This window comes from Chiloscyllium plagiosum, chromosome 47 (assembly GCF_004010195.1).
Source record: "Chiloscyllium plagiosum isolate BGI_BamShark_2017 chromosome 47, ASM401019v2, whole genome shotgun sequence".
Taxonomy (NCBI): domain Eukaryota; kingdom Metazoa; phylum Chordata; class Chondrichthyes; order Orectolobiformes; family Hemiscylliidae; genus Chiloscyllium; species Chiloscyllium plagiosum.
The window spans coordinates 4,827,104-4,839,872 of record NC_057756.1 but is presented as its reverse complement, the minus strand read 5'-3'; the positions used below and the strand labels follow the sequence as shown (position 1 = coordinate 4,839,872).

The following is a 12,769-nucleotide window of genomic DNA, read 5'->3' as shown; positions in this document are numbered from 1 at the left end:
GGCCAGGCGTCACGTGGGTGGGTTGGGGGGTGGGGGAAGGAGGGGGCGCGGCTGGGATGGAAGGGGGCGGGGCGCGATGTCGTCGTGGGCACGAATCGGCCGGGGCTGGCGCGAGATGAGGGGGAGCCGCGTCCTGTGACGTAACAGTCGAAACCGCTGGGTGACGTTAAAATGGGCGGTGCCACGACTTGGGTCAGCAGGTAGCGTCACCGGAAGAACTCCTGGACGACCGGAAGTGGGGCGGGGGTGAAGAGCGGACCTTTAAGTGTTGGGTTGTGAGAAGGTGAGTGAGTGACAGACAGACAACGGGCTTCTGAGGCAGGGAGGTTAACCAAGGTCATGGTGAGGAGGTGAAAGGTCAATGGCAGTGTTGAGCAGGGAAGTCCCCATATTGTCCAGGGAGTGTCCCCAAGGTGGGTGTGCAGGAGCTAGATACTTGTCCATTCAGAGTGGGAGTGCCAATGTGTCAGGTTTTTTCCACCCTTTCCTCCCTGGTGACCTTCCCAAACAAAATAAAAACAAGGACTGCAGATGCTGGAAACCCTTCTCATTTATCTCTCCACTCTGCAGGCTCCCTGCCTCAATTCCTGATCAAGGGCTTTTGCCTGAAACGTTGATTTTTTTTTTTCCCCCCCCTGCTCCTTGGATGCTGCCTGGCCTGCTGTGCTTCTCCAGCACCGCTCTAATCCTAGACCGTCTCAAGCAAGTAAAGGACTTGGCCAAAACCAAAGCTTGGAAAGAGTGCTGTATATTCCTCCTGTTTTGAGATATTTGCCCCATCGCTTTTCAGTCTCGGCCCTGCTGTGTCAAGCTGAACAAGTTGCAGCGGTCTGGGTGCGCAGGTGCCTTGCTTTTGGTACTTGTAATGTTGTGCCAGCCTTAAACATAGTCGTTCGATAGAACAGCCCAACCCCCTCATGGGCACATGAATGCTTCAGGTTAGGGCTGCCTGCAGAGAGAGAGAGAGAGACAACTGCAGATGCTGTAAATCAGAAATTGTGTGCCACACTCAGTGGGTCTGGCAGCATCTGTAGAGAGAAAGCAGAGTCAGTTTCTGGTCCGGTGACCCTACTTCAGGGAAGCACTTGGGTTCACGTGATGAGTTTCATAGCCTGACTGTATGTCTGAGCTTTTTATGGCTCTGGTAGCTGTTGGAATGCAAGGAAACCTATTTAAAGAAGGATGTCAATGCATGAGGAGTAGTTTGGAGAAGGGTTCCTAGACTAATACCTGTAAGAGGTAGGTAGAGGACAGATCTGGCTTGTATTTCATGAAGGGCAGATGGATCAGAGGTGACTTGATTGAAACATAAGATCTGGGCCCCTTGACAAGGTGAATGTTGAAAGTACGTTCTCTTTTCTGGCAGGTTAACAACCCCAATCAGGACGCTCATTCTGAGATTCATTGTGTTGACCTTGTTTCAATCCTACAAAAGGTTTAGAGGTATATAGGCCAGAGTCAGGCAATTGGGACTAGTTTTGGAAATCTATTTGGCAAGGACGAGTTTCCTTGCTTTTGACTTTAACTGGTTTGCCCTGCTCCCTATTTCAAAAGGTGAGGGGTTTGTGGCTGTGGTCTGAGCAGCAGCCAGGCACCAAGAATTCTGATGAATGTTAATGGGGAAGGATTAGAGCTTTGTCGTGCAGGATATCTGGAAGAGAATGGGAAGGGTGGTCAGAAAAGAGGTGAGAGCAGTGATGGAGTGATTGTGTGCCGTTGTGACGACCTTTTGACTGTTTGCTGCATTTGGTCATGTGCCTATGTCTGTCTATTCACCTTGCACGTGAGTGATACAGCAATCTGTGCAGTTCACTCACATTTGTTCTGTCTGACTTGTGCCTGCGCTCTTATTCTGTGCTGTGGGAGCCTTTTGTCGATCCTGCTGACTTTTATTTCTCCTCCCGCCTCTCTCCCCCCCCCCGCTGACATTGCTGTCATTCGTCCTTGCAATCCATTACATCATTCACACACACACACACACACACTATCGTTCTCTATCCAGCATTCATGTTTGCTTCCTCCCTTTGCTGCAAGATCTGTCTTTCTGTCATTCCCCTGTCCTTTAATGCTAAGCTTTGTGCCCTTGCTCCCACAGTTGGCACATGCTGACCCACTGGTGCGATGGTGGACAATCGTTTTGCCACGGCGTTGGTGATTGGCAGCGTCCTGGCCCTGATCTCTGCAGTGTACATTGCTGCTGCCATTGGTACTGACCACTGGTATGAGTACAGGAGCCGGCCCAGCCTTTCGGAGATGAACAGCACTGAGCTGCAGCCGAGTAGTGAGGAGTTTGATCGTGAGGACAGCGATGAGTACATGTACTCCCGGGCACTCATCATGTACAATGGCACCATTGGACTGTGGAGGCGATGTATCAGCAAGCTCAAGGAAGGCTATTGGTTCAAACCACCACCAGAAGGTTCGTATGTATTGAGAGCTCTTTCTCTGTCCATTTCCATGTTGGAATTCCTTACCCTCTCTCCTTCTCCAGTGCCTTCCGTGCTCCCAAAACATGCACCTCATTGTAGCCTCACCTTAATCTGCCCCCTTCCCTCTGCTGTCCTGCGTGCTCTCTTTTTTTTTCTTCCCCCCCCCAAACATCAACTGTGCTATCCAATTTACCCCTCCCACTTCTGCAACACCCCCCCCCCCCTTCAGAAAAGTACCAAATATGAGCAGAATGGCTGACCAGGAAATTCTTCAACTTGCTATACATCATAGTCATGTCTAACTCAGCCCCATCTCTTCAGGCATACCCTCCTTGAAGAAATTCTGCTCCTGTCTCTGACAGGATTTCCTTCCAGTCATTAATTTCGTTGTCACTCCTGGTGTTTTACAATGTATTTGCGAAAACCCGTTTCCACAGCCACATCATGTTCCTCAGTGACTGCCTCTGGCTCAGACTCACCCAACATGGAATCCAGTTCAAGTTTTGAGTCCACCCAGAATCACTGGTGCTTCCATGATAGTCAACATTCCTTCGTCACCTATCCTCACCACATCCTGAGATCCCCATTTATTGCCAGATGTCATCATGTTCACACTCTTGACCTCTCTCTCTTTGTCCAAAAGGACCGCTTCATAGAGTCATAAAGATGTACAGCACGGAAACAGACCCTTTAGTCCAACCTGTCCATGCCAACCAGATATCCCAACCCAATCTAGTCCTATCTGCCAGCACCCGGCCCATATACCTCCAAACCCTTCCTATTCATATACCTATCCAAATCCCTCTTAAATGTTGCAATTGTACCAGCCTCCACCACATCCTCTGGCAGCTCATTCCATACACATACCATCCTCTGTGGAAAAAGTTGCCCCTTGGGTCTCTTTCATATCTTCTCCCCTCACCCTAAACCTATGCCTGCTCGCTTTGGACCCTGCCCCCCTGAACCCTGGGTAAAAGACCTCATCTATTTACCCTATCCATGCCCGTCATGACTTATAAGGTCATCCCTCAGCCTCCGACGCTCCAGGGAAAACAGCCCGAGCCTATTCAGCCTCTCCCTATAGCTCAAGTACTCCAACCCTGGCAACATCCTAGTAAATCTTTTCTGAACCCTTTCAACATCTTTCCATTAGGAAGGAGACCAGAATTGCGCACACAGTTTCAACAGTGGCCTAACCAATGTCCTGTACAGCCGCAACATGACCTCCCAACTCCTGTACTCAATATTCTGACCAATAAAAGAACGTATACCAAGCACCTTCTTCACTATCCTTTCTACCTGCGAATCCACTTTCGAGGAGCTATGAACCTGCACTCCAAGGTCTCTTTGTTCAGCAACACTCCCTAGGACCTTACCATTCAGTGTATAAGTCCTGCTAAGATTTGCTTTCCCAAAATGCAGCACCTCCCATTTATCTGAATTAAACTCCATCTGCCACTTCTCAGCCCATTGGCCCATCTGGTCAAGATCCTATTGTAACCTGAGATAACCTTTGCTGTCCACCACACCTCCAATTTTGGTGTCTTCGGCAAACTTACTAACTATACCTCTTATGCTCTCATCCAAACCATTTACATAAATGATGAAAAGTGGAGGACCCAGCACCGATCCTTGTGGCACTCAACTGGTCACAGGCCTCCAGTCTGAAAAACAACCCTCCACCACCACCTTTCAAAAAGGTCTTCTACCTTTTGAGCCAGTTCTGTATCCAAATGGCTAGTTCTCCCTGTATTCCATGAGATCTAACCTTGCTCACCAGTCTCCCATGGGGAACCTTGTCAAATGCCTTGCTGAAGACTATATAGATCACATCTACCGCTCTGCCCTCATCAATCCTTTTTGTTACTTCTTTAAAAAACTCAATCAAGTTTGTGCGACATGATTTCCCACGCACAAAGCCATTGTTGACTATCCCTAATCAGTCCTTGCCTTTCCAAATACATCCTGTCCCTCAGGATTCCCTCCAACAACTTGCCCACCACCGAGGTCAGGCTCACTGGTCTATAGTTCCCTGGCTTGTCCTTACCACCCTTCTTAAACAGTGGCACCACATTCGCCAACCTCCAGTCTTCCGGCACCTCACCTGTGACTATCGATGATACAAATATCTCAGCAAGAGGCCCAGCAATCACTTCCCTAGCTTCCCACAGTTCTTGGGTACACCTGATCAGGTCCTGGGGATTTATCCACGTTTATGCATTTCAAGACATCCAGCACTTCCTCCTCTGTAATATGGACATTTTTCAAGATGTTGCCATCTATTTTCCTACATTCTATATCTTCCATGTCCTTTTCCACAGTAAATACTGATGCAAAATACTCATTTAGTATCTTCCCCGTTTTCTGCGGCTCCACACAAAGGCCGCCTTGCTGATCTTTGAGGGGCCCTGTTCTCTCCCTAGTTACCCTTTTGTTCTTAATGTATTTGTGAAACCCTTTGGATTCTCCTTAATTCTATTTGCCAAAGCTATCTCAAGTCCCTTTTTTCCCTCTTAAATATACTCCTTTTTACTCTACTGAGGATTCACTCGATCTATCCTGTCTATACCTGCCATATGCTTCCTTCTTTTTCTTAACCAAACCCTCAATTTCTTTAGTCATCCAGCATTCCTTATAGTTACCAGCCTTCCCTTTCAGCCTGACAGGAATATACTTTCTCTGGATTCTCGTTATCACATTTCTGAAGGCTTCCCATTTTCCAGCTATCACTTCACCTGTCAACATATGCCCCCAATCAGCTTTTTGAAAGTTCTTGTCTAATATCATCAAAATTGGCCTTTCTCCAATTTAGAACTTCAACTTTTAGATCTGGTCTATCCTTTTCCATCACTATTTTAAATCTACTAGAATTATGGTCGCTGGCCCCAAAGTGCTCCCCCACTGACACCTCCGTCACCTGCCCTGCTTTATTTCCCAAGAGTAGGTTGCACCTTCTCTACTTGGTACATCCACAGACTGAATCAGAACATAAATTCCTCTCCATCAAAACCCTTAACACGATGGCAGTCCCCAGTCTATGTTTGGAAAGTTTAAAAATCCCCTACCATAACCACCCTATTACAAGTTTGTCTCTCAATTTCCCTCTGACTATTAGGGGGGTCTATAATACGATCCCAATAAGGTGATCATCCTTTCCTTATTTCTCAGTTCCACCCAAATGACTTCCCTGGATGTATGTGGATTAATTCCTCCTGACTCTGAGCTGTTCCCTGGTTCTGCTTCATCCTCTAGCTCACTCGATGTGCAGTTCTGAAAGAGGGTCAGAAGGCTTGAAGCGTTAACTCTGATTTTGTTTTTCCCCAGAGATGCTGCCAGACCTGCTGACATTTTCTAGCAATTTGTGTTTTTGTTTCTAATGTGTTTTAAATCCTTCCTTACATAAGGAGACTCGAATGGCTCTGTGTTTTGAGATGTAGCCTCACCACTCAAAAACAAACATGTCATCTTTAATGTTCAATTTCTATTGGATGCCTGCAGGATCAGACAATGCTACACTCCCATACTCTGGGGCCTCCCTTCTCTACCTCCTCTCCCTGACCGCTGACTGTATTAGCAGACCCCCATCCCGAGTGATGTGATTGTCTGCTGGTAGAAGGAATCCGGAGAATTTTTCCTTTTCCTAATGCACCACAGCAGTTGTAGTCTGAGCACGAGCTGCTTGAACTTCAAGCACTTGAGTGAAATGTGCTTCCCTGAGATCCTAATGTTATCCAGGGGCTTCCATGTGTTTCCACCCTAACCCATATCTCCTTCATCTTGTTCTGGTAGAGTCAAAGAGCATAGAAGGAGGCCTTTGGCCTGTCCCGTCTATAAAATATTACTGCAAAGTAGAGGCCCTGTGGCCCTTGACGTTGCGCCATTCTGTCAGACCAATCTCAAGCCCATCTATCCTACACTATTGTTTCCATACATATGTTTATCCAATGACCGTTTAAATGCTCTGAAAGTTGGTGAGTCTATACTGTTACAGGCTGTGCATTCCATGACCCTACTATCCTGAGTAAAGAATCTACAGCTGACATCTGTCCTGTATCAATCACCCCACAGTTAAAAGCTATGTCCCCTTATGCTAGCCATCACCATCTGAGGAAAAAGATTCTGCTCTATCTAATCCTCTGATCTTACTGGTCTCAATTTAAATCACCTCTCAACCTTCTTCTCTCTAACGAAAACAGCTTCAAGTCCCTGAGCCTTTCCTCATGAGACCTTCTCTCCATACCAGGCAACATCTTGGCAAATCTCCTCTGAACCCTTTCCAAAGCTTCCATGTCCTTCCTATAATGCGGTGACCAGAACTGTACATGATACTCCCATGTGTGGCTGCACCAGAGTTTTGTACAGCTGCTGCTTGCCACCGTGGCTCTGAAACGTGATCCCTTTACCAATAAACGCTACCACACTGTATGCTGCCTTAACAACCCTATCAACCTGGGTGGCAACTTTCAGGGATCTATGCACATGGACACTGAGGTCGCTCTGCTCATCTACACTATCGAGAATCTTACCGTGAGGCCAGTGCTCTTTATTCCTGTTCCTCCCTCCAAAGTGAATCATGTCTCACTTTTCCACATTAAACTCCATTTGCCGCATCTCAACTCAGCTCATCTCTGTCCCTCTGTAACCTGCAACATCCTTCAGCACTATTCACAACTGCACTGATCTAGTGTCATCCACAAATTGACTAACCTACCCTTCTCCGCCCTCATCCAGGTCACTTATTAAAATGACAAACAACAGTGGCCTCAAAATCGATCCTTGCGGTACACCACTAGTAACTGGACTCCAGGATGAACATTTCCCATCAACCACCACCCTCTACCTTCTTACAGCTAGCCACGTCCTGATCCAAACTGCTAAATCACCCTCAGTCCCACGCCTCTGTATTTTGTGCAATAGCCTACCATGGGGATCCTTATCAAATGCTTTACTGAAATCCACATACACCACGGATGGAGAGGGAACAGACAGGCAGTGGAGGGAACCCCTGTGGATGTTCACCTCCATAACAAATATACTGTTGCAGGTGATGACTTACCAGGGGTAAGCCATGGGGTACAGGTCTCTGTCACAAAGTCTGTCCTTGTTGCTCAGAAGGGAAGGGGGCAGATGAGCAGAGCATTAGTCATTGGGGACTCTGTAGTTAGGGGGATGGATAGGAAGTTCTGTGACTCACGGTTGGTATGTTGCCTCCCAGGTGCCAAGGTTTGTGATGTCTCAGATCGTGGTTTTGGGATCCTTGAGGAAAAGCAGCCCCAAGTCATGGTCCACATAGGTAGTAATGACTTGGGTAAGAAAAGGGACAGGGATTGAAGGCAGAAATTCAGGGAGCTAGAGTGCTATAACAAACAGTTATTATCTCTGGCTTGCTGCCTGTGCCATGTGCCTTGCTCGCGAGGCACGGAATATGGAGAGGGGACACGTGACTTCAGGAGTTGTGCAGGAGGAAGGGTTTTGGATATCTGGATAATTGGGGCTCATTCTGAGGTAGGTGGGACTTCTATAAACAGGATGGCCTACACCTGAGCCAGAGGGGTACCAATATCCTGGGGAGGTGGGGGAGGGGGAGATTGCTAATGCTGTTCGGGAGGGTTTAAACTAATTCAGTAGGGGAATGGGAACCTAAATTGTAGTTCCAGTATCCAGGGGGTTGACAGTACAAAAGGTCAGAAATGAGGTTTCAAGGTCACAAGGGTGCACCAGCAAGCAGGAAGGTAGTACTTCAACACCAGGAGCATCCGGAATAAGGTGGGTGAACTTGCAGTATGGGTTGGTACCTGGGACTTGGATGTTGTGGCCATTTGGAAACCTGGATAGAGCAGGGACAGGAATGGTTGTTGCAGGTTCTGGGATTTAGATGCTTCAGTAAGAACAGAAAAGATGGTGAAAGAAGGGGAGGTATGGCATTGTTAGTCAAGGATAGTATTACAATGGTAGGAAGGACATCTGAGGTCTCGTCCATTGAGGTAGTACGGGCTGAGGTTAGAAACAGGAAAGCAGAGGTCAGTGTTGGGAGTTTTCTATAGACCTTTGAATCTTTCCAGAGATAGACGAAAGGATAGCAAAGAGAATTCTGGATAGGAGTGAGGGTAACAGGGTAGCTGTTATGGAGGACTTTAACTTTCCAAATGTTGACTGGAAATATTATAGTTTGAGTACTTGGGATGGGTCATTTTTTGTCCAGTGTGTGCAGGAGGGTTTCATGACACAGAATGTAGATAAGCCAACAAGGGGTGAGGCCATGTTTCATTTAGTACTGGGTAATGAACCCAGCCAGGTGTTAGGTTTGGAGGTAGGTGAGCACTTTGGTGATAGCGACCACATTTGGGTTATGTTTACTCTAGCGATGGAAAGGGGTAGGTATATAACACAAGGCAAGAGTTATTGCTGGGGGAAAGGCAATTATGATGTGATTAGGCAAGATTCATGATTCATAGGATGGAGAAGGAAACTGCAGGGAATAGGCACAATTGAATAAGCTCCACATTTCATGGAATAGCTACTGCGTGGCCTTGATAAGTATGTACCTGTCTGGCAGGGAGGAAGTCGTCGAGCAAGGGAGCTAAGGAAATTGAATCTCTTGTCAAGTTAAAGAAGGTGGTTAATGTTAGGATGAGATGTGAAAGTTCTGTTCGGGTTCTTCAGAGCTACAAGTTTACCAGGATAGACCTAAAGAGTGTTATGAAGAGCCAGGAGGGGACATGAAGGCATTGGCACATACGATGAAGGAAAATCCTAAAGCATTATTTCAGTATATCAGGAATAAAAGAATGACTGACTAGAGAAATACTAGGACCAATGAAGGATAGTGTTGGAAAATAGTGCTTGGAGTCTGAGGAGTTGGGGGAAGCGCGAAATGAATGTCTTTTTCCACTGTGAACACTGACTAAACATAATGTTGACTAGGAGAATACAGATATACAGACTAGACAGGATTGAGGTTCACAAAGAGGAGGTGTTAGCAATTCTGGAGTGTGTGAAAATACATAAGTTCCCTTGGGTCGGCTGGGATTTATCCTAGGATTCTTTGGGAAGACAGGGAGCAGATTGCAGGGCCCTTGATTTTGATCTTTTATGTCATCATTGTCTACAGGAATAGTGCCAGAAGACTGGAGGATAGCAAATGTTGGCTCCTTGTTCACAAAGGGGAGCAGAGACATCCCTGGTAATAATAGACCAGTAAGCCTTTGGTTGTGGGATAAAGTGTTGGAAAAGGTTATAAATCTCATCTCATTATAATCGTGTAGGGAGGAATACGTTGATCAGGGGTAGTCAACCCGGTTTTGTGAAGGGTGGGTCGTGCCTCACAAACCTTATTGAGTTCTTTGAGCCGGTGACCAAACAGGTGGATGAGGGTAAAGCAGTAGATGTGGCATACATGGATTTCAGGAATATATTTTAGAAGATTCACCCCGTAGGCTGTTGCACAAAATAGAGGTGTGGGATTGAGGGTGATTTAGGGGTTTGGATCAGAAATTGGCTAGCTGAAAGAAGACAGGGTAGTGGTTGATGGGAAATGTTCATCCTGGGGTTTGGTTACTTGCGGTGTACCGCAAGGATCTGTTTTGGGGCCACTGCTGTTCGTCATTTTTTTTTTTTTGAAAATGACTTGGATGAGGGTGCAGAAGGATGTTTGTCGGTTATAGAGGGACGTAAACGAGCCGCTGAGCTGAGATGTGGGAAGTGGAGTTTAATGCGGAAAAGTGAGGTGATTCACTTTGGAAGGAGTAACAGGAATGCAGAGCCCTGGGCTAATGGTAAGATTCTTGGTAGTGTAGATGAGCAGAGAGATCTCGGTGACCAGGTACATCAATCCCTGAAGGTTGCCAACCAGGTTGATCGGGTTGTTAAGAAGGCATATAGTGTGGTAGCTTTTATTGGTAGAGGGATTGAGTTTTGGAGCTGCAAGGTCCTGCTGCAGCTGTACAAAATTGGGGCGGTACGGTGGCTCAGTGGTTAGCACTGTTGCTTCACAGCCACAGGGTGCCGGGTTCGATTCCAGCCTCGGACAACTGTCCGTGTGGAGTTTGCACATTCTCCCCGTGTCTGCGTGGGTTTCCTCCGGGTGCTGCGGTTTCCTCCCACAGTCCAAAGATGTGCAGGTTAGGGTGGATTGGCCATGCTAAATTGTCCCATAGTGCTAGGGACAGAGAGAAATGAGTCTGGGTGGGTTAGTCTTCAGAGGGTCGGTGTGGACTGGTTGGGCCGAAGGGCCTGTTTCCACACTGTAGGGAATCTAATCTAATCTTAAAAACTCTGGCGCAGCCGCACTTGGAGTATTGCGTAGTGTTCTGGTCATTGTGTTATAGGAAGGATGTGTAAGCTTTGGAAAGGGTTCAAAGGAGATTTACCAGGATGTTGCCTGGTATGGAGGGAAGGTCTTCTGAGGGACTTGAAGCTGTTTTCATTAGAGAGAAGGTGGTCAAGACATCACTGAATTTTGACATCTGAAATTATCAGAGAGTTTGATAGGGTGGACAGTGAGAGCCTTTTATCCTTGGGTGGTGATGGTAAGCTCAAGGGGTGATAGATATAGGACATATCAGAGGTAGTTTCTTTACTCAGAGTAGTAGGGGCGTGGAACACACTGCCTGCAACAGTTGTAGGCTAGCCAATTTTAAGGGCATGTAAATGATCATTGGATAAACATGGATGAAAATGGAATAGTGTAGGATAAATAGGCTTCAGATTGTTCCACCAACCTGTGGTTGAAGGGCCTGTACTGTAATATTTTATGTTCTATGTTCTACCACACCAACCACTGTAGCCTCATCCACCTGTTTGGTCACCATCTCAAAGAACTCAATAAGGTTTATGAGGCACGACCCACCCTTCACAAAACCACGTTGACTATCCTGAATCAACTTATCCCTGTTTAGATGATTATAAGTTCTAACTCTTATAACCTTTTAACCTTTTCCAATACTTTACCCACAAGTGAAGTAAGGCTCAGTGTTGTGGTTCTGTTCGCTGAGCTGGGAATTTGTGTTGCAGACGTTTCGTCCCCTGTCTAGGTGACATCCTCAGTGCTTGGGAGCCTCCTGTGAAGCGCTTCTGTGATCTTTACTCCGGCATTTGTAGTGGTTTGAATCTGCCACTTCCGGTTGTCAATTCCAGCTGTCCACTGCAGTGGTCAGTATGTTGGGTCCAGGTCAATGTGCTTATTGATTGAATCTGTGGATGAGTGCCACGCCTCTAGGAATTCCCTGGCTGTTCTGTTTGGCTTGTCCTATAATAGCAGTCTTGTCCCAGTCGAACTCATGTTGCCTGTCATCTGCGTGTGTGGCTACTAAGGATAGCTGGTCGTGTCGTTTCGTGGCTAGTTGGTATTCATGGATGCTGATCGTTAGCTGTCTTCCTGTTTGTCCTGTGTAGTGTTTTGTACCGTCCTTGCATGGGACTTTGTACACCATTGGTTTTGCTCATGCTGGGTATTGGGTCCTTTGTCCTGGTGAGTTGTTGTCTGAGAGTGGCTGTTGGTTTGTGTGCTGTTATGAGTCCTAGTGGTCGCAGTAGTCTGGCTGTCAGTTCGGAAATGCTCTTGATGTATGGTAGTGTGGCTAGTCCTTTGGGTTGCGGCATGTCCTCATTCCGTTGTCTTTCCTTTTGGCATCTGTTGATGAAATTGCACGGGTATCTGTTTTTGGCGAATACATTGTATAGGTGTTCTTCCTCTTTTTGCAGTTCTGGTGTACTGCAGTGTGTTGTGGCCCTCTTTTGAATCGTATCTTGATGCAACTTCTTTTGTGTGTTGGGGTGGTTGCTTTCATAGTTCAGGACTTGGTCTGTGCGTGTGGCTTTCCTGTATACCTTTGTGGTGAATTCTCCGTTCAGTGTCCTCTGTACCATCACGCCTAGGAATGGGAGTTGGTTGTCCTTTTCTTCCTCTCTAGTGAATTGGATTCCTGTGAGTGTGGCGTTGATGATCCGGTGTGTGTTCTCTATTTCTGTGTTTTTAATGATTACAAAGGTGTCATCCACATATCTGACCCAGAGTTTGGGTTGAATTTGCGGTAAGACCATTTGTTCTAATCTTTGCATTACCGCTTCTGCTATGAGTCCAGAGATGGGTGAACCCACGGGTGTGCCGTTGATTTGTTCATATATTTGGTTGTTGAATGTGAAGTGTGTTGTGAGGCACAGGTCCAGTAGTTTGAGTAGCCACACTACCATACATCAAGAGCATTTCCGAACTGACAGCCAGACTACTGCGACCACTAGGACTCATAACAGCACACAAACCAACAGCCACTCTCCGACGACAACTCACCAGAACGAAGGACCCAATACCCAGCATGAGCAAAACCAATGTAGTGTACAAA

General features: G+C 46.8%; 1 protein-coding gene across 1 annotated transcript in view; it reads left to right on the top strand.

Annotated features, from left to right (window-relative positions):
* The first annotated feature begins 148 nt into the window (after window positions 1-148).
* LOC122544162 (claudin domain-containing protein 1-like) overlaps window positions 149-12,769 on the top strand; it is a 25,481-nt gene continuing 12,860 nt past the window's right edge. The window contains exons 1-2 of the mRNA XM_043683197.1: window positions 149-283; window positions 2,096-2,419. Coding sequence (XP_043539132.1) covers window positions 2,122-2,419 — 298 coding nt within the window. The 5' untranslated portion in view covers window positions 149-283; window positions 2,096-2,121. The remainder of the gene's footprint in view (window positions 284-2,095; window positions 2,420-12,769) is intronic.